This window comes from Lynx canadensis, chromosome X (genome assembly GCF_007474595.2).
Source record: "Lynx canadensis isolate LIC74 chromosome X, mLynCan4.pri.v2, whole genome shotgun sequence".
Lineage (NCBI taxonomy): Eukaryota > Metazoa > Chordata > Mammalia > Carnivora > Felidae > Lynx > Lynx canadensis.
The window spans coordinates 25,891,737-25,911,110 of record NC_044321.2 but is presented as its reverse complement, the minus strand read 5'-3'; the positions used below and the strand labels follow the sequence as shown (position 1 = coordinate 25,911,110).

The 19,374-nt window shown below is 43.3% G+C and overlaps 1 protein-coding gene across 7 annotated transcripts in view; it reads right to left on the bottom strand.

Moving 5' to 3' along the window:
* Positions 1–19,374, bottom strand: part of GK (glycerol kinase) — a 78,698-nt gene that overhangs the window by 30,234 nt on the left and 29,090 nt on the right. For 2 of the 7 annotated variants that reach the window (XM_030306081.1, XM_030306084.1), the window contains exons 5-12: positions 15,791–15,874; positions 11,345–11,421; positions 9,259–9,396; positions 6,920–7,029; positions 6,454–6,520; positions 5,333–5,350; positions 3,626–3,661; positions 2,946–3,013 (exon numbers count right to left, since the gene is read on the bottom strand). In XM_030306081.1, the coding sequence (XP_030161941.1) occupies positions 2,946–3,013; positions 3,626–3,661; positions 5,333–5,350; positions 6,454–6,520; positions 6,920–7,029; positions 9,259–9,396; positions 11,345–11,421; positions 15,791–15,874 (598 nt within the window). The remainder of the gene's footprint in view (positions 1–2,945; positions 3,014–3,625; positions 3,662–5,332; positions 5,351–6,453; positions 6,521–6,919; positions 7,030–9,258; positions 9,397–11,344; positions 11,422–15,790; positions 15,875–19,374) is intronic. The other 5 variants (XM_030306086.1, XM_030306083.1, XM_030306085.1 and 2 more) reach the window with 3 other exon arrangements.

Here is a 19,374-nt window from a genome sequence, read left to right as displayed (position 1 = left end):
GAAAAAGTAGAAAATTTGGAAAAGCTGAAAGAAAAATGACTATCACCCATAATCAGTTCCTCCACATCAAAACAGAGATGGGCTTTCCACCGAATTCGGAGATGGCGGTCATTTGCTCCCTGCTGAGGTTTGAAGGGACGGACTCACTTGACCCCACTATCTCCAACCTCTCAGGACTTCATTCTGCCCATCACTTATCTCTCAGTCATTTTCAAGTCCCAAATGCCCTCTACTCAGACTCCAAAGAAACATTCTCTGGTCTTGCTCGAACTTAAAAACACAAACGCCCCAAACTTGCCATGATCTTGTTAAGTAACAAACCGTCTACTTTGCCCACCACTTCTGGATGGTCATTTTTGCAAAGTACATTCAGTCTGGCTGTCCCTGTTTTCCACCTGCCCACGTCTCTTTTGGCCCTGTGCCACCTGGCTTTCGTCCTGAGCATTCTACTGAAGCTTCATGCCTAGAAGTCACCACTGAGGACCTACCTTCTACGTAGGATGGTTGCTTCTCATCCTCGGCCTCCGTGACCTTTTTGTAGTATTTTGTACTGCTGGCCGAGCCTCCCTCTTAAATATCTCTACCCTGGGTTTCCACGTGAATGAGTGAATGGCCCATCCCTGGGTCTGTTACTTGTCCTAAGTATCTCCTGTACCTGTATACTTTTTCTTGGCATATCTATTTCCACTGCTTTAAAAATCACCTCTAAATAAGGGAAGTTTAAAAGCCCTATTTTGATACTGAACTCATTCCATATTCACAGGTGTGTGCAATGCACAGCCTACCAGGACCACAGACAGGTCCCAAACAGAATGCATACTATTCAGACCAGTTTCTTACTTTGGCTCAGCCTACCCACTGGGCCCAGGTGACTAGACTCAACACCTATTTCCTGTCTCTCGTCCTTCTCCAGTGCCACGGATATCCACCTACAGCCTCCTGCTCCGTCCCCACTCTTTTTCGTCCTTATCTTCGTTATCGGGATGCCTACGTGGCCTCTTGGCGTTTAGTTTCTCCTCGCTTTGGGCAAGGACTTCAGTGTTATCAACGAATGACTCTAGTCACTCTGAAAACCAGTTCATAAACCTTCAGAGGTGTCCCACTGCCTAATCAGGAAAAAACTCCTCAGTCTGAAATTAAGGGCGTCACGACACGATCCTAGCCTTATTTTCTACCACTGCCCTACCCGAATGCTCACTACATCCTCTAAACACAGTCTTCCATTTCCCTCTTTGCTACTAGTTCAGTGTTCTGTGCGCTTGCCAATATAGCTCATTCTTCAAAACATCTCATTATTAACATAATCTTCTGTGATTTTCCTCCCCTTCCTTTGGAACCCAACAACAGGCTTTCAAAGTTTCTTAACGGCGCAGAAGTTCTGATCTGTAACATGATGAACTGTGTACTTCTGTTCTTTCCCCCTCAGGAAGAGAAATACGGGCCCGGAGATCTTACCATTTGCTATTTCGCGTCTCCAACCGGCAGTGGCCGGAGAGGTACTCGCTAAGCCCTCCAGCGCTTAAATTCATCATTTTAGGACTTGGCTGGTTAAGGCTTACGCGGGAAGGGAGTAGAGAGGAGGAAAAGCAGACGATTTTATCGGGCACCTCCCACGTGCTCTACACTCGGTTAGGGACTTGACAAATAGAGTCAAGTATTTACCAGCGTTAGTGTGCCTGGCAGAGCGGGGAAGGTGGGGGAGAAACAGCCTAGTTGTCTATCATTTCTCTTGGTTCCTGATGCAGCTGCCCGGAACCCCGAATGCAGAGCGTGTTTCCAGACCCACGCTCAGTCAGGCTCTCTTGATCATACCCACAGGACACCATGACCTGCAAAGATTTTTCACATCTCTTCTCTCTCCTCCAAGAAAAAACTCACACAAATAATGTCACACTCTCACATGGGGACTGCTGACCCTGCTAGGCTACAAAATATTTAATTACAAATGTGAGACATTCCATTATTCACAAAAGAAGAACATAACCACTGCGGTTAACATTGATGAGAGAATTAGGAAATTCCCTACAAAAGAAGAATTCACCGTAGAGAGTCTCCTGCTGGGTCTACGGGAATCTTCTCTGCATGGGGTACGGTAACACAGAGAGGTTAAGAGCCCCGGCTAAGTCCAATCCGATCCACCTGGGGTCAGAGGTGATGTCTTTCACTTAGTAGCTTAACCACTCCTGAGCATCTGTTTTTTCATCTGAAAATGTGAGAAACCTTATCGCTCTGAGATATGGCGCTGGTTGCAGACTCCCCACGTATGAGTAGTAAGGAAAAACGTGCACCCAATCTCTACTTCCATCACTGCTTCTGCTTCTTGTTGAAGGAGAAACTCCCAAGTAGTGAAGGGGGTGGGGGGAAACACAATGCCAGGAAAACAGCACGGAAGATCCCACAAAAACATAACTTTATAGTTATAGTGAGCAAGTCTAAGATAGGGACGGTAGGTTGAAAAATATAGTCTATTTAATTAAATTTATTTAATTTTTTTAATTAAAAAACATTTAAAGTAATCTCTATACCCAACGTGGGGCTTGAATTCATGACCCCGAGATCAAGAGTCACATGCTCCACCAACGGAGACGGCCAGGCGCCCCGGAGAAATGTAGCTTAAATCATGGCTCTGCCTCCCCTCTGCTCTGCCCTCCTCCACGCCCCACCATGAATACTTTAAACCAAAACTTAGTTTCTGGATGGAATATGTATCGAATTGTATAAATTAAGGCTTTACAAGCCTTAGCAGTGTGTACATACAGCATACATAGAGCATAATGTATTTCATTTGAAGGAGATAAAGAAAACCAAATGGCAAAATCTTAATGGAACTCTTAAGCTATTGATTTTCAGCCTGGATGAACTTCAACGGATTTTCCTCAAAGCACCAAAGGGAGAAACAAACAAACAAAACACCATCGGTTTTTTAATTTATTTCTTAAACTCACGTATTTTTGGCTTGTCCATCCTGGAAGCACATTTGTCCCACCAATGCAGCAGACTGGTCCCCCAAACACTGAAAGTATAAATGACAATAAAGAACACTAAGACAATATTATTAATTTTCCTTTTAGAACAACCATAGGATTTATTTTTCCTTTTTTTTATTTATCAAGGAATTAATTGTCTTCATTTTTACATTGCTTCTCTTTGGTCTTTTTTCCATTTCTTTTTTTTTTTTTTTTAATTTTTTTAAATGTTTATTATTTTTTTGAGATAGAGGGAGAGCGGGGGAGGGGCAGAAAGAGTGGGAGACACAGAATCGGAAACAGGCTCCAGGCTCTGAACTGTCAGCACAGAGCCCAACGCGGGGCTCAAACCCACAAACTGCGAGATCATGACGTGAGCCGAAGTCGGACGCTTAACCGACTGAGCCACCCAGGAGCCCCCATTTTCCCATTTCTTAAAGCCCCTATAAGATAGTATGTATGGGAACGAAGAGCTAGAATTTAATCCAAAGATTCTCAGTGGCCCATACTGTGCCACATAAGAACAAGAACCAGCCAATTTTGCGGCTTTTATTTGTTTTCCATAGTTTAGGATGGGGGAGACTGATTCAGATATAGGAAGAAACCCATGACATGGAAGGGGACTAAGGTTGGGGAGGTAGCAGGAAGATGAAACTTACCCCCGATATTGGCACACCTTCCAAGGCCCCAGCTTTCTAATAAAATTTGGGAAAAAAGGATTATGAATAATCACAAACTATTGTCTCTAACAAAACTGCAACAGGAATGAACACGAATAGCAACATGCCAGAGCATGTGGGCAGACAAGACAAAGCAAGTGATTCAACTACATATGTGGTTCAGAGACAGACACTAGACATTTCTAGAATGACAAGAAGAGACACGGCATTGGAGAATGGACGTCAAACACTGGACTCGGACTCAGGAGACGGGGGGTCTACTCTTGGTTAGTCAGCGTTAAGCCACTGAGCAGGCCGCTGAAACTTCTCTTTGCCTCAATTTCTTGATCTACAAAATGGAATCTAGGTAACAAGAAAGCCTGGGTCCGATAGTTCTTTCTATTATTGCCGTTCATAAGGAAAACGAATGCATCCTTTAAGATGAACATACACATAGCTATCAAACCAGCACGGAACATTCTCGTTTTGGAAGGCTGGATTTTACCGACTATCCTTCCTACCCAAACTACTCGAGAGAAGAAACACAAGCGCGTCTGGGTATTGGGTATTATTTGTTTATAGAGCCAACATCATTCTTCAAGTTTAGCTAAGCAAGAGTTCAATTTAGGTCACGAAGAGCGGTTTTTATTTTGATCAAATATGGCCAGCATTCTAGAACAAAAATGAGATATAAGTGGCTGTGTATGTTACAGAACTTATTTTAAAAAAAAAAAAAACATATTCAACTAGGAAGAGCGCCAAACAAAAGCTTTGGACTGACTGACCCCTTAGTCTGCCCTTTGGGAGCCAGTCCCCCAGCCTCCGGGAGCGTAAGGTTCCCTATCTGCTCGAATGAGGGTAAGAACGGAAGCCACCTCACAGGGCTACAGTGATAAGGAAACAACAGCGTATATTTTTATGCTTCACTAAATAGAAAACATCTTCTAGATGGTGGATATTATTTTATTTCTTTCATGCTTTCTGCTTAATTCAAGACCTGCCATTTTTATGTACTGTATACATTCTTAGAAAATCTGGACCTGGATAATAAGTGAAGGCTAAATTTCGCGAAGAACACAAAGTGAATCTGTAGGAAACCTAGAGGCTATATATATATATCTTAATATACTAAGAAACTAAAAGAAGCCATTGCTTATACTATTGGAAGTTATTATCAGACTACCAGCAGGATCTGCTAATGTGCATTCAGGCACATAAAGCGCTCTTTTTTTCTTCTTAGGGAGGGATCTCTGGAGGATTCCTGGGAATGTCCTCTGGTGAAGCATGCAGAAAAAGGGACAGTGCATTTCCAACTAACTAGTCTGAAAGGCTGGTCAAGTTTCCTTTAAGACAGGCATTTAGGACATTTAAAAACTACATCTCATTTCCCTGTTATGCTAAAGTCCAAAGCACATCACAACTGTACTTTGTCACGGGGAACATCCGAATTTCTCACTCTGGAAAATTACCTTAGTCTTTTATTTTCAAACACCACTTTCAGTCTTAGGGCAAACTTAAAAACAAACAGATACGAATGACTTTAAAGAAAACCTAAAGCTTGCCTAGAGCTTACAGTAATTTGGAGGGTCACGAGATTCTAGAAGAATCTGTTTAGTAAATGGACTTCTGTTTGTCTAAAACTAAATGGAAATGCACTGTATCTTTTCCAAATGAATGGGTAGCATAATTGGTGGGCAACCTACTCACCAGACTATGAGAGATTTTCTATAGTCAGCAAGGGGGAAAAAGGGGGACAGAAGCATAATATTTTAAATGCAAGAGAAAAAACTAGGCCAGTAAATGCTTTTTCAACCGTTCTCTAAAACTGTTTCTCAAGAATAAGTTCTTTTTTTCTGACCCAAGTCAGTGTATAGACAGCTATGAAGTCATCGAAGCACTTTTAGTATAGATGAGCAGTGCTTCCCCTTAAAAAAAATTCACGGTACCTGAGAAAGCTTTATTATAAGTGAAATATTTAAGAAGCCTGCTCAAGCTTTAGCCAGAGCACTCAGTATTTAACTCAATTTTTATTAACTCTGTAAGGAGAGTTTCTAATATTTGTCATGAAATGTCTAAACAATATTTTTTTTTTTTTACAATTTATCTTAGACATATTTTTAACTTTTATCGTAAATTCTAGATTTCTGTGTTCAAATACCAGTTCAAATCCTCCTGGAGGTTTTTCATCCCTGATGCGTACTCAGAGATACTCAGTGATAGTAAGCACACTTTTTGCTAAAATGACTTTTCTCTCGGTTTCAGTGAAATCGACAGAAAAACGTGCATTATGGAAACCTGTTTAATTAGCAATCACAAATCAGAAACAGACTGTTTGCTTTCAGTTTCTTTGCTAAAGTTTTTTTTGGGCTGACAAAGAATCTAATATAAAAAACATGGTTTGGCTATTCAAAGAAATTCAACAGGAAAAAGAACACTAAAATGTGAAGACACCCTCCCATAAAATAGAAGCCGACACCACAACTACTAAAGTTTTTTCAATTAAAATAATAAACCAGCTCAAACATTCGCAGGCCACCCTCTGTAGTTAGATTATTGCAGTAATACTTTAAAAGCAGAATATTCAAAGAAAAGCCAATTAAAGTTTATAAAATGCAAAATCAAGTGGTAAGGAGGATTCTAAAATTTTTAAGTTATTAAACTATACAAACAGCACTAAAATCTCGTCTTACATACTACCAACACTTACAGAAAAGTCACAACTATCAAACTAGGAAAGCTAACACAACTGCCTTTGGAATTTTGAATAGTAAAGCTTTTTTAAAAATGAAATTTAAAACACTTTTTTTTTTTTTTTTTTTTTTTTTTACCATTAAGCCGTAGATCTCAGAAGAACTCCGAACATTTGGAAGAACTTTCATTGGAATTTCAAAAAATCTGAAAAACAATTAAAAACTGCGTATTTAACACTATTTTAAATAAATACTTGGACGCATTTATATGTATTTAGAAGCGAAAATGTAAATAACTATTAGAAAATGAATGCATTGGAGTGCAGAGTTAAATAATAAGCCAGCAGACCATAAAAAACAAAAAGCACACAACACACAAAGTACTTTTCTAAATAAGCCTAACCTTCCTAATCAAGACACTTAATTTGGCCTGTCTGTTATATACGCAACAACAGTCTCTTGTTTGAATACACAGTATATACACTGTAGTTAAAATACCAACAATTAAAGTTTGGTGCTCTGCCGACATCGGAGAAGAGTAAGATTTAGGTTATAAATAGGTAACGTATCTGGCAATTGCTTTTTAGGGCAAAACCCAGCTCACTCGCAGAGCTCTTTATCCCACTCCAGAGAATGAATGTTGAAAAGCATCGTCCTGCTTGCATTGGTTACATCCGTGCAATGGACACCTCCGTTGGCCCCTCCCGTCAAACTCTAGACAGAACAAACAGGACAGGACATGTTAAATTTGCACCAATTTGCAACTTAAATTACATGTCGTCAAGGGCTGTAATCAGGAGCAGAGTGCAGAAAGCAGGAGAATGGAACGTGCCAATTGCTGAATGTTCAGGTTTCGGGCAGTGTCTCACAGAAATATAATGCGAGCTACATACCTAATTTTACACTGTCTACTAGCTACATTTAAAAAGTAGAGCGAAGTGACGAGCACTGGGTGCTGTACGGAAGCCAATTTGACAATAAGTTATGTTTGAAAAAATTTAAAAAAAAGTATAGAGAAGCAAGTGAAATTAACTTTAATGATAGCATATCTTTTATTTAACCCAATATCTCCAAAATATCCTTTTAATATAAAAAATTCTTTCGGAGACATTTTACCTATTGATTAATAAATTATTTTATTTTTAGGTAGTCTCTATGCCCAATGTGGGGCTTACACTTGCAAGCCCCAGATCAAGAGTCACACACTCTAGTGACTGAGCCAGCCAGGTGCCCCAACACTTTACCTACTTGAATACAGTATATATGCTACCGTCACGGCACATGTTGATTCAGACCTGCCACATCTGAAGCTGTCAGTGGCCACACACGGCTAAGTGGCCACCATGTTAGTACAGCTTCTAGTCCATTGGTGGTTACACAGAAAAATCAGTTTTGTTGTCATCTGTTATCTTTGCAAAATGCAGTCTTCTCAGATTTGGCAAAGTGAACTATATTGACACGTCTGCCTCTTCAGGATCTTCCAGAACTCTGTGTTGCTCTTTCTTTGTTTTTGTTTTTTGAGAATAACAACTCTCATCGGGCTGCGCCGACCCAAGCATATATCCCAAAAGCAGAGGTTTAAATTCCCTAGTGTTAATATCCTCAGAGCGGAGCTGAAAGGATCGCCGCTTTCTTTCGTGTGCGAGCGGTTAAGAGGGGAGGCGGGAACTGAAGCGGAGAAAAGGCATCTCGGCATCCCGTGAGCAGGTCCCCCTCGACCCACAGCAAGACGCGCTCCCTTGTCTCCTGCGGCTCACAGTTGCCACAGCCTGCCTCACTCTGGTTCCAGGCAACTGATCGTCAGAACTATGTCAACTGTGACAGGCGTGAAAACGGTGGGCCGTGAGAGCGCCACCCACGGCCGGCCCTGGCCAAGCAGAGAAGGCGCCGCTTCCTGGTACTGGTTCTGGACCATCTGCTCAGTGGGTGCGGTAAATGAGAACAGGGACAATATCCTCGAGACGTTCTCTTGAACGTTGAAAAAGATAACCGTACACTTACTGAAGTAATTACAGATGAAAGTGTGTGTGGGGGATTTGCTTTAAAATGATCCGTGGGGAGCTAGAGTATGCGAGTATAGTTGAAACAAGATTGGCCAGAGTTGACTGCTGTAGCTGGCCCACTGATGTAGAGGTTCATCACGCTATTTCCCTCAACCTTGGGGTATATTTGAAAACGCCCACGATAAAAATGACAGAGAAAGGGAGAGAGAACATGTACTTTTAAGATAAATCTGGGAAATGCCCAAAATGTTAGTTTCTACTCATCCGCGTTCGGCTTAGGCCAAAAGATTAGACGGTGAAATTTCCACCATGATTTTTTATATTCTGGCTTAAATAAGAGACAGCTGTGCAATACTGAAAGCAAATGATAAAAGTCACGTAGATGTTTATCATGTTAAATAGTTGTTGCATTTAAGAATGGCCGGTGGAGGGGCACCTGGGTGGCTCAGCGGGTTGAGTATCTGACTCTCGATACTCTGCTCAGGTCGTGATCTCACGGTTGGGGCATCGAGCCCTGTGTCGGGCTCCGTGCCGAGCATGAGGCCTGCTTGAGATTCTCCCTCTCTCTCCCTCTGTCCCTCCCTCACTCATGTGAGTGCAAACGTGTACACCCTCTCTCTCTCTCTCTAAAATAAAAAATGACCGGTGGAAAAGAATATATGATAGGCAAGAGAAAAAGACTACCTTAATTACTAATTACTAATCACCTAAATTACTTATTCGTAAGAGAATAGACAGGACACATGGTTTTGGCGATCATCCTCCATTTTTACGGAAATAAAGCAAGAAAAACTAAGGAGGAAGTAAGGAAAAATGCCTCTTAAATGGAGGCTGAAATGTTAATTTTGCCAACTAAAGTGTTTGAACTCTTAAGAGAAAACAGGTGGTATAAAAAATTTCTGAAAAGCTTTCTCCATGCATACGTTATATTTGAACATACCCAAATAAGCCATGAATCAATGGTCCCAAAAAGAGCTCTATCCTCTTCAACAGCCTTTTGAACTTTTCTCACATTGTCAAGGAGCCAACGAAGTTTCACGGCACTGAAGTAAGTGCTGAGTGGAAGGCCTGTCTTGGACTAAAAACAGTTATGAAGTTCAGCCAGCAAAGTGAATTCCTAGCAGTTTAAAATAAAGCACCAACCCCCCCAAACGCAACAAATCCCAAAACATTCAATGGCGCTAAAGCCAAGCCCCCTGGTATTATGGATAAAAAGACTTTTCCTATCTTGTGGCACAGGAAGGCGTGTTCACGAACAAAGATCAGTGTGACGTGTTTGCAGTTCAAAGAGCATCCACGTTGCAAGGTAAAGAGAAAATCAAATGACACAGTACCCTGGGATCTAGAGCGTGAACACGTAGATGTTAGCTTTTGTGATGACTAGTACATGCAGAACCTAGTCCAAAACTCTGCTTTTCATTTTGTATTTCCTAAAAGTGATAGTTTAAACTATTAAAAATCAGGGAGCACATCAAATCATAGACTAACGACCACACCAGAGAATTTTGTTTCAAAACATGGACGACTTAACAGCAATAGACTTATGTGTGTAAAAACTATGTCATAAACAAGTATATATATTTACACACATACATATTCAAATACCATAACATAAAGTAAGTGGAGAATAAAGTCGAGCTCAAGGACATGCCAGAGGAAAGCAACACTGAGTTGTTCTAGAGAAGAAAAGAGTTGCCTCAACTCAGCAAGGACATGGAGCAAAGAGACGGTGGACCGACTAAAGGGTAAAGGGTCAGTATTCCTTTAGAATGGATCAGTCCAGCTCCTATTTTTGTTAGTATATTAAATACTAGATTTATTTATAAAGGCTAAATGAAAGTGGTAAAGAAGATACATACATCAAAATAATGCAACTATCTTTCCCCTCCCCTAATCTTTGGTCTCCTCATTGATCACCTAACTACAGAAAATTCAAACCAAACCATTTAATACTTTAATGCACCCTGCAAGTTAAGACTCTCAACTCATGGTTTTCTGGCTTTCCTAGAAAAAATAAATCAATGCTCAAAAATAATGAAAGGAAATAATTTATGGGATCATTTCTCTTTGAAGGACCAAGGATCATCCCACAGAGCCAACAGTGAGGTAGTCCGTAATATTTCATTGTTATGACTTGGGTAGAGAGTGTAAAAGCGGCCTACAGTGGCACCGAAGAGAAAAACATGCATCCCTTGAAGCAAAGTGACTGGAGGTGGGGATGAGGGTTGGGCAGGGTGACAAAGAGGAACAGAATAGGAAGTGGGGGAGGGTATATTCAGGACTAGCCTGAAGTTATTCGGGCGGGTGAGGGTAGGCAATGGTCTGTTCAATTGCTACAGTTAATGGGATCTGAACGCTAGTTTCACAACCAAGAACCACTGCCCTAAGGGTCCTGCTGACCAATAAATATCAAGGGGATAAGCAAACAAACACCCCAGAACTTCCTTTGGATGCTAGGAGAAGTTGGCCTTGACCTTGCTAAGAAAAATACCTTGCCAGTTTCAAAAAAATTCTCTCTCCCTTCATTTATCTGAAGAGAGCTCTACATATGGACTGAAATATAGGCAATTTTTATAAGCTTCCTTCATATGAATAAAGTGGAAGAGGAGTTCGGGAGGAGTTGGAGTGACTTTTACTTTGTCCCTCTGAATCCAGATGCCTAAAAACTCCAAAGCATCCGGAACTTTCTTTGACAGATAGTAGAAACCAAGAAGGACAGATTTTGAAAGCATGGCTGAATTACAGGAAGCACGCCCTGGGAAGCATGGCTTAAGCCACTGGGACACTTTATCATCCCCTTCAGCCTATCGACCTTGGAATATGAATCCTCAAATCCACCACAGGGCAAGAAGACAGAAAGGTAAATACTTGAGGTACCCTCAATTATCTGCGGATAGCCTATAAAATGTATCCAATAATTACTGTGCGATAGGATATAGGGCCTGAATAGTCTTTCAGGTGAAATCTCTAAACCCTTTTTTTTTAAACAAGCATTCTTATAGTATACTTTTGAAGACATCTCTTACCTTGACAAAGTTATTATTTCCTGGAATTCTTTTACTAAGATTCTCAACGGTAGACTGGGTTCTTAGATCAAGCCACACTATAGACCAAAATATAATAATATATATGAAAAACTTCATTTAAAAAATCAGATCTTAATGAAATCACTGTCAAGGATAGGAGATCGATTAGTTTCCATAAGCAATTAAAATGCTAGAGCTTTCAAAAGAAATCAGAAAATTAGAAATGAATGGGCATATTGTTAGAAGAAAGAATAAATTTATGAGGAAGAACTGAAAGGTTTTATGCAAAATTACAGACCAAGTTAGAAAAATACAAACCTTTAGGGCCCTTATTTTGTATCCTTTTTATAGGAAAAAAAAAAACCACAATGAAAAAACGTTTTGGATAGGCGTTTTCTAAGAATGCAGGAGTACGGAGAAAATGTAAATGCTCGTCAGGCTAGTTGCCAGGGCAGAATTCACAGCTCAGGATCACCGTGCTGTGTACAAAACGGGTATCTTAGAAAACCTGGGAGCGATCTGTGACAGAGCAGAGCACCCGGTACCACTTACTGGAGGAAGAAGTAAGATTCAGTCTCTCACGTATGAATTGCTTATTTACATCAAACTCTTCCATTTCAAAAGCAGGCTACTGGCCAGAATCATTACAAGAACTGTTTAAAGGTCACCATTCTTGCTCCGTGCTAGACTGTAAAAAAATCTATTTTAAGAGCGCAACATCATGTATAGTAAGCAACTATCGTCCCCTTTCTGACCGTCTAGGAGAAGACATTTCTGTTCTGCTTCACGACAGAAGGCCTGAGAAAGAGAAGGTATCGGGTAGTGCATAAAGCCACGACGAAGGGGAACCAACAGGACCGCAGAGTTTTGTTTGTCAGATTTAAGTTTTGTACTTAAACTTCTTGCACTTTTAATCTGTTAGTGGTCACGTGGTATTTTTAGGCACCGACTATGCTCAGGTGCCTCCTGAAAAGGCTCAGGCCTGTGGTTTATTTAAAGGGCACACAGGCGGGGCGCCTGGGTGGCGCAGTCGGTTAAGCGTCCGACTTCAGCCAGGTCACGATCTCGCGGTCCGTGGGTGCGAGCCCCGCGTCGGGCTCCGGGCTGATGGCTCAGAGCCTGGAGCCTGTTTCCGATTCTGTGTCTCCCTCTCTCTCTGCCCCTCCCCCACTCATGCTCTGTCTCTCTCTGTCCCCCCAAAAAAATAAACGTTGAAAAAAAAAAAAAAGGGCACACAGGCTTGCCCACCACACACGTGAATGTTGGCCACTCAACACACAGTCTGGTGCACCCTGAACTAGCCGGTTGCTCTCTGTTTAAAAACCAGCTGTTGTTTTGTTTTTTCATAAAAAATAAAACTAAAAAAATAAAAAAACCCGTTCTTTTCTGTAGTGAATTTTAATCCGTTCTTCCGGATCCCTTAAATTGTCACTTCCCGGGGCGCCTGGGTGGCGCAGTCGGTTAAGCGTCCGACTTCAGCCAGGTCACGATCTCGCGGTCCGGGAGTTCGAGCCCCGCGTCAGGCTCTGGGCTGATGGCTCAGAGCCTGGAGCCTGTTTCCGATTCTGTGTCTCCCTCTCTCTCTGCCCCTCCCCCATTCATGCTCTGTCTCTCTCTGTCCCAAAAATAAATAAACGTTGAAAAAAAAAAAGAATTAAAAAAAAAAAATTGTCACTTCCCTCGTGGAGGGCCATCTGCGCTTGATTTTGACCGGTGGCTACCTCGGGACAGCAGACTGGTTTCTACGGGTGTGAAAAGCAGCAAGCACAGGCTGGTCACCACCGAGGAAACAGGAGGCAGAGAGGAAGACCGGGGGTTCCGAGGCCTAGAGGGCACGTGTTGCACCTCTGCCCACCACGCATCCCTCTCGCTCCCGAGGGCAGGATCTCAAACTCTGTGAAGCAACTCGTCCCTCCCTCATCCTGAGCCGGGCGGTCGGCCTGCGATGCGACCCTCCCCCCAGCTCCAGCATCGCGTCCGCATCCCAGGGACTGGCTCAGCGGAGCGCGTGTGGTCTCATCAGCCCAACGGAGATCCGTGCTCAGTCTGCCGGACTCGCTTCTCCGCAGCTCTCCTCGGCAGTGTGGCCGGGCCTGCGGCCCCCAAGAAGAGAGAGCCGCATCGGCCGCATCTGGAGCCATCCCAAGAAAAGACAGACTCGTGCGGCATCCAGGTCATAACGTCCGAGTCTAGAATCAAAAAGCACCTGAACTAAGCGACTCTTGCGCTGCTGGTTCCATGAACAAAAACATTCTTGGTTGTTGTTGTTTTTTAAACTTGATTTAGTTCAGGTAGAGTCTTCCGTTACTTGCACTGTGATTGATGTAAGCCATTAGCAGCAGCCGCGTGGACTTGGCGAGAACTGCCATGCCCAGGGAACCGAGGCAGTCCACTTTTCCGAGGGGCAGTGTTGCCGGGCTCTGACAAAAGCGGACCTTCCTCATAGGCAAGCAACCCCAGGAGGTATTAACAGGAGTAACGGGGAAAAGGAGAGGAATGCAAGAGAGGGGTTTTGAGTCTGTGAATTAACAAACACATGTCAATTTTCAGTGTTTCAAGCTCCAGTGGGCCGGGGGTTCTCAATCACTTGAGTGTGTTTCAACTACCTACTTTTAAAAAATGAAACAGGGTGGATTAGAATGGAAACTAACAGAGTTCACGGAACTCAGTAAGGTAAGTATTGTGAAACTTCTGTTTTAGTTATGGGAGTTTGGTGAGTCACGGTGTAAAATGTATTTCTTATCAAGGGACATGAACAAAGGACATGAAAGTCATTGTTCTAGGCTGTTGTTGAATGACTCAGAGCCTCCTAGATGAGTGCTTTTCTGTGTTTTAATGCAAATAATCATTAGGGAAGTTAAAGATGGACCCCATTCCCAGAAATTCTAGGATAGTAGATCCAGGGAGGGATCCCAGAAATGTGCCTTTTACAAAGGTGCCCCCTTCCAACCCCCGCTGCTTTAAGAAACACTGCTAGACTCCACAGCAGTGGTTCTTACCCCGAAAGCACATGAGAACCACCTGGAAAAATCTGAAATTACACATTCCAAGCCCCACCTTGCAGGATTCTGGTTGCAGGTGTATGCAAGGAAGGCCTGACTCTTTGTACTTTTGTTATAAACATCCCAAGTTATTCAGTATTATACTAGAACTTGAGAGCCTCTTGTTTAGGGCCTGGTCTTTAGGATATGGAACTTGTCCCAATTATTTCTTTAAAAACAAAACGACAGAGGGGCGCCTGGGTGGCTCAGTCGGTTAAGCGTCCGACTTCGGCTCAGGTCATGGTTTCGTGGTTTGTGAGTTCGAGCCCCGCACTGGGCTCTGTGCTGACAGCTCAGAGCCTGGATCCCGCTTCCGATTCTGTGTCTCATTCTCTCTCTGCTCCTCCCCCACTTGTGCTGTCTCTGTCTCTTAAAAAATAAATGTAAAGGGGTGCCTGGGTGGCGCAGTCGGTTAAGCGTCCGACTTCAGCCAGGTCACGATCTCGCGGTCCGGGAGTTCGAGCCCCGCGTCGGGCTCTGGGCTGATGGCTCGGAGCCTGGAGCCTGTTTCCGATTCTGTGTCTCCCTCTCTCTCTGCCCCTCCCCCGTTCATGCTCTGTCTCTCTCTGTCCCAAAAATAAATAAACGTTGAAAAAAAAAATTAAAAAAAAAAATAAATAAATGTAAAAAAAAAAATTAAAGAAACAAAAACACAACGACAGGTAAACTCGTGCCCAGGTGTCTTCTCTGAGTCCCAGTGGCTCTGTGACTCTATTGCTCCTTGACAACGACCACTTAAGTAACTGGGGCACTTTACTCCTCACTTGAGACCTTGTGAGTATCCAGAATGGAATGCACAGAATCAAACTCTCACCAAAAAGAGTCAAAACACTGGATGTCAAATCAGGAGACCAAAGTTGTTTGTCTTCTGACTTTGCCACCACCAAGCTACGTGACTCAAGCAAGTCATTTTACCCTTTGTGGCCTTGGTTTCCTGAGTATAAAACGAGGCAGTCAGACTAGATGGTCTCTGCAGTCTCTCTGCTGCCATTATTCCATGATCACAGAAGGCTGGCAGGTTCACTTTGTTTTCATAGCCCAAGAGTTTAAGGTAATTAGAATACATGGAATGAATTAGTACAACTGCCAAAGAGAAAAATGTCAGCGGTTGATACACTACCAAACAATTCACAAATGCTGAAAATTAATTGAATTAAGAACAAAAAAAAATTAGAAAACTCATTAAAGAAGCTAAGATGGCAGAATTAGATTGGCAGAATAAGAGACCAAAAGCCAAAGAGAAGGCCCCAAGCTGGAGGACTAAGCCCCTTGTGGAGGTAATTTCTGAGAACAATCAAAGGTGCCAGATCCACATCCGGCAGCGGTGGTCAATTTCAGCGGTCAATTTCCCCCGTCACGTCTGAGTCGGAAGCTGGGAAGGGAGCAGGAGCCAGAACAGCAATACCTGAGGAAGCGCCAGCAGCTGGAACTGAAGAGCCAGAGGGGACAACGGCAACCGGATCGGAAGGGCCAGGAGAAACTGGAGCGGCTGGAGCATTAGGAGAAATAATGGCAGTTCACGCTAGAGGCGGCCAGATTCAAGGTCTGTGTTCTCTTGCTGACCGCTTAGGAAACGGCAGATCACTTGGGCAAGTTCATCAGAACGAACACTTTCTACACATTTGAGCGTAGAAAAGGAAAAGGAAGAGACATGGAGCAGAAGGGAAACAAAGGCAGTCTGGTCAGAGTCTCTGGTTCGGTGGACCCCGTCCGTGTGGACAAAGACCAGGTAAATAGGTGCTTCTTGTTCAGGATGACTCTTCCCCACCTGGCCACCCATCTGCGTCCTGGTTAGAAAAGTGGCCCAGGCTGGTTACTGACTGTTCGCCCAACCAGTAAATTGAAAGGCTGTGCGATGTAGTGAGTGAGCATCCCTCACAAAGGAAGGCTAAGGAGTGAGCCACGGTCACTGTCGGGGCGATCCACGGGAAGACATGAAAAGGCTGCTTTGGGAAGCCATGGCCCCAAGAAAGCACTTCCCCGGGAGGCTGGCAGGAGGGGAAGCCCACCACCACAAACGGGAGAAGCGTGTCTGGAGGGCACAGGGAATGGCTAAGTTCCAAAGTGATTTGGAAAAAAATAAGAAGGAAAACAGACGCTCGGGAGTCCCAAACACTACATAGCCTGCTTCTATAAGGTATGTCCCTTATTTAGACCAAGGAAATCTGATTCAGATGGTTCAAATCATCAAATAAACAAGTAAAAAAAATCCAGTTTGGATGACGTGATAATCTTTCATTTGTACTACATACAGTCGCATCCACTAGCTGTCTGTCAGACTGAGTCAGGTCTGAACAACATAGTTTGCACAGTGAAGAGAGATGCGGTTGCCTCACTGCCCACGGACCGGGGTTAGTTAGGCGACGCAGTAACAGTCCAGAGGAAGAGACGACATTTAGAATATTTAGAAAGGTGCATCAGTTTGGGTTTGTCATAATGATAGAAGGGAAAAGGACCTAAGAAAAAACTTCAAAATTAACTACAAACAATCTTCATTATTTTCAGTTGACCAGAAGCCGAGGCACACAGCACGTCTCTGAGCGGGTTTGCTACGAGCACGCGAGGAGCTGCCGGCGGGCCGAGGAGGGAGATGAAGGCGAGGCGCCGGGTTACCGAGCGCACCCCGAGCAACGGCTTCTGGCCGTTCCGCAAGGTGTTCTGGGGCTGTCTCCCCAACAAGAAATATAATAACAGTAAACCAGATGGGACTGCTGTGCGTTACCGCTGGCCAAAAGTTATTAATTAAGCGGGGCAAGAGGTCACTTGCAAAGGAGAAGAGACCGTAATCGATGACTGTCCTTCCCCTGATCACATTTTCAGAAGTCACTGGGGCCAAAAGAAAAATGCAGAGTTGCGGGGGCGGGGGGGGGGGAGGCGGTGATTTAAAACGTGTATATGCCACAACGTGGGGGGCTGAACGTATTTCGGGTCTTAGGTGTATAAATGCCGGGACGCCAAGGACTGACACACGCGTGTGTGATCCACGTAGGCTCTGCATGTCCCCTAAGAACACCTGTCGTGTAGAAATCAATCATTCCATCTGGCATTCCTGGGTGAAAAAGACTATCAGTCAATTCCGAACAGCGGCCGTGGCTAACACTGAAGCCTTCTACTCTGCCAGGCACTATTGTAAGTACTCTACGGGTATTAGCTCATTGATCTTTGCCTCGTGCCTAGCAAGTCCACACTGTGAATTTCTCCAGTCTAAATGTCAAGGGAAGACACAGAATGGAGAGAAGTGGAAAAGCCAGGATCAGAACCCAGAATCTGAATGCAGCATGAAACCCCTATGACACAGGTAAGCCAGGATGAATTTAAAGTCTTCGGTGGAATATAAACAGTAAAGATCAGAAACCTCAAAGTTGAAATCAAATTCAGTTTCTTTTTAAACTGGCCTGGAGTTGAAGACTTGAATAATTACAAAAACAGCCGTATTTTTTTTTTTTTTTTTTTTTACCCCAAATGGAGGAAATGGAAGGCATTCAGAAAACCCTGTTATAAAGGACTGGACATAAGGAGAAATGGAAGGAGATCTTGATAAAGCCGAATATTCTAGATTTGACAAAAGTAAAAAAAAAACTTCTCCCTTCCAAAGCAAAACAATAAAAATGAAACGAAACGAAAAAAATATGTTTCCACGTTTTAGAGAGTTGGCCATTTATGGTTTTCTTTCATGCTGATACTCTGAAACCGAATCCAGGTCCAGACGAGGTTAAAAAAAAAAAAAAAAAAACAAGCTCAAGGTTCCTTCAGATCTCAACAGATAATTACACAAGTTTAATCATTGGCCCAGGGTTAACCAGTACATAAACATTAAAAAAGGCAAAGAGGATGACCAGTGTTTAAAAGTGCAACTCTCTGCAGAAAAGAGTTTATACATCACAGGGAACTTTTTTTTAAAAGATCTCACTTGAAGTAATCTCTATAGCCAACATGGGCCTCAAGCACCCCTAGAACTCACAACCCCGAGATCCAGAGTCACATGCTCCACCGACTGAGCCAGCCAGGTGCCCCATAGGGAATTTTAATTTTTTTTAAATATTTTTTTAACGTTTATTTATTTTTGAGACAGAGACAGAGCATGAATGGGGAAGGGTCACAGAGAGAGGGAGACACAGAATCTGAAACAGTCTCCAGGCTCTGAGCTGTCAGCACAGAGCCCGAGGCGGGGCTCGAACTCATGGACAGAGAGATCATGACCTGAGTTGAAGTCGGACGCTTAACCGACTGAGCCACCCAGGGGCCCCTTTTTTAATTTTCTTTTTTTTTTTGCCCCATAGGGAATTTTAAATGCAACAACTTAGAAAAAGATGTTTGCAATAACATTTAAATAAGGAAAAAATGGATCGGAGACCAAGAATGTTTGTCGGTGGTTTTCTCTAACATATAAAGATCTTAAATCAATGACTCTTGCCTCCCTGGATATTCGTCTTTAATATGAATGATATTTTGATATGAAACCATGAACCACAGAAAGCTACTGGAGCCCGGGTCGTATCGCAGCAGGCAGCGATCGTGAAATGCGCACACGAAGATATGAAACACCCCGGATTCAAGCCTTTCCCCACGTGACACGCACACCGCTTCGGTGCTGTGGGGTTTGGGTGCGTAACTGTAGTTGTGCTGGGCTTCATCTATGGTGTGTTTGTAACCCCCAACCTTTCTCGTCAGTAATACTCGGGAGACACCAAGGTGTGTGGACCCCTAGTAAAAGCGGGTTTGGGACGGGAAAGGTTTAGAAAAAGGGCGAGGCTTGGGGTGAAGGGAAGTCTTCGGAGAAGAATACCGATGAAGAGGACGCTAACGGGGGGAGAGAAAAGCACCGCCCGGGGTCAGGGACACATCAACTGCAACGTTTACCTCGCTCAGCACACAATTCACGCATCAACTCTCACACTATTTGCAACTTCTGAAACAGGCCATCTGTGCCTCAATGGACTGATTTAAACTTTCTTTCCGTGCTTGTATCTGTTATAAAATATGTCAGTA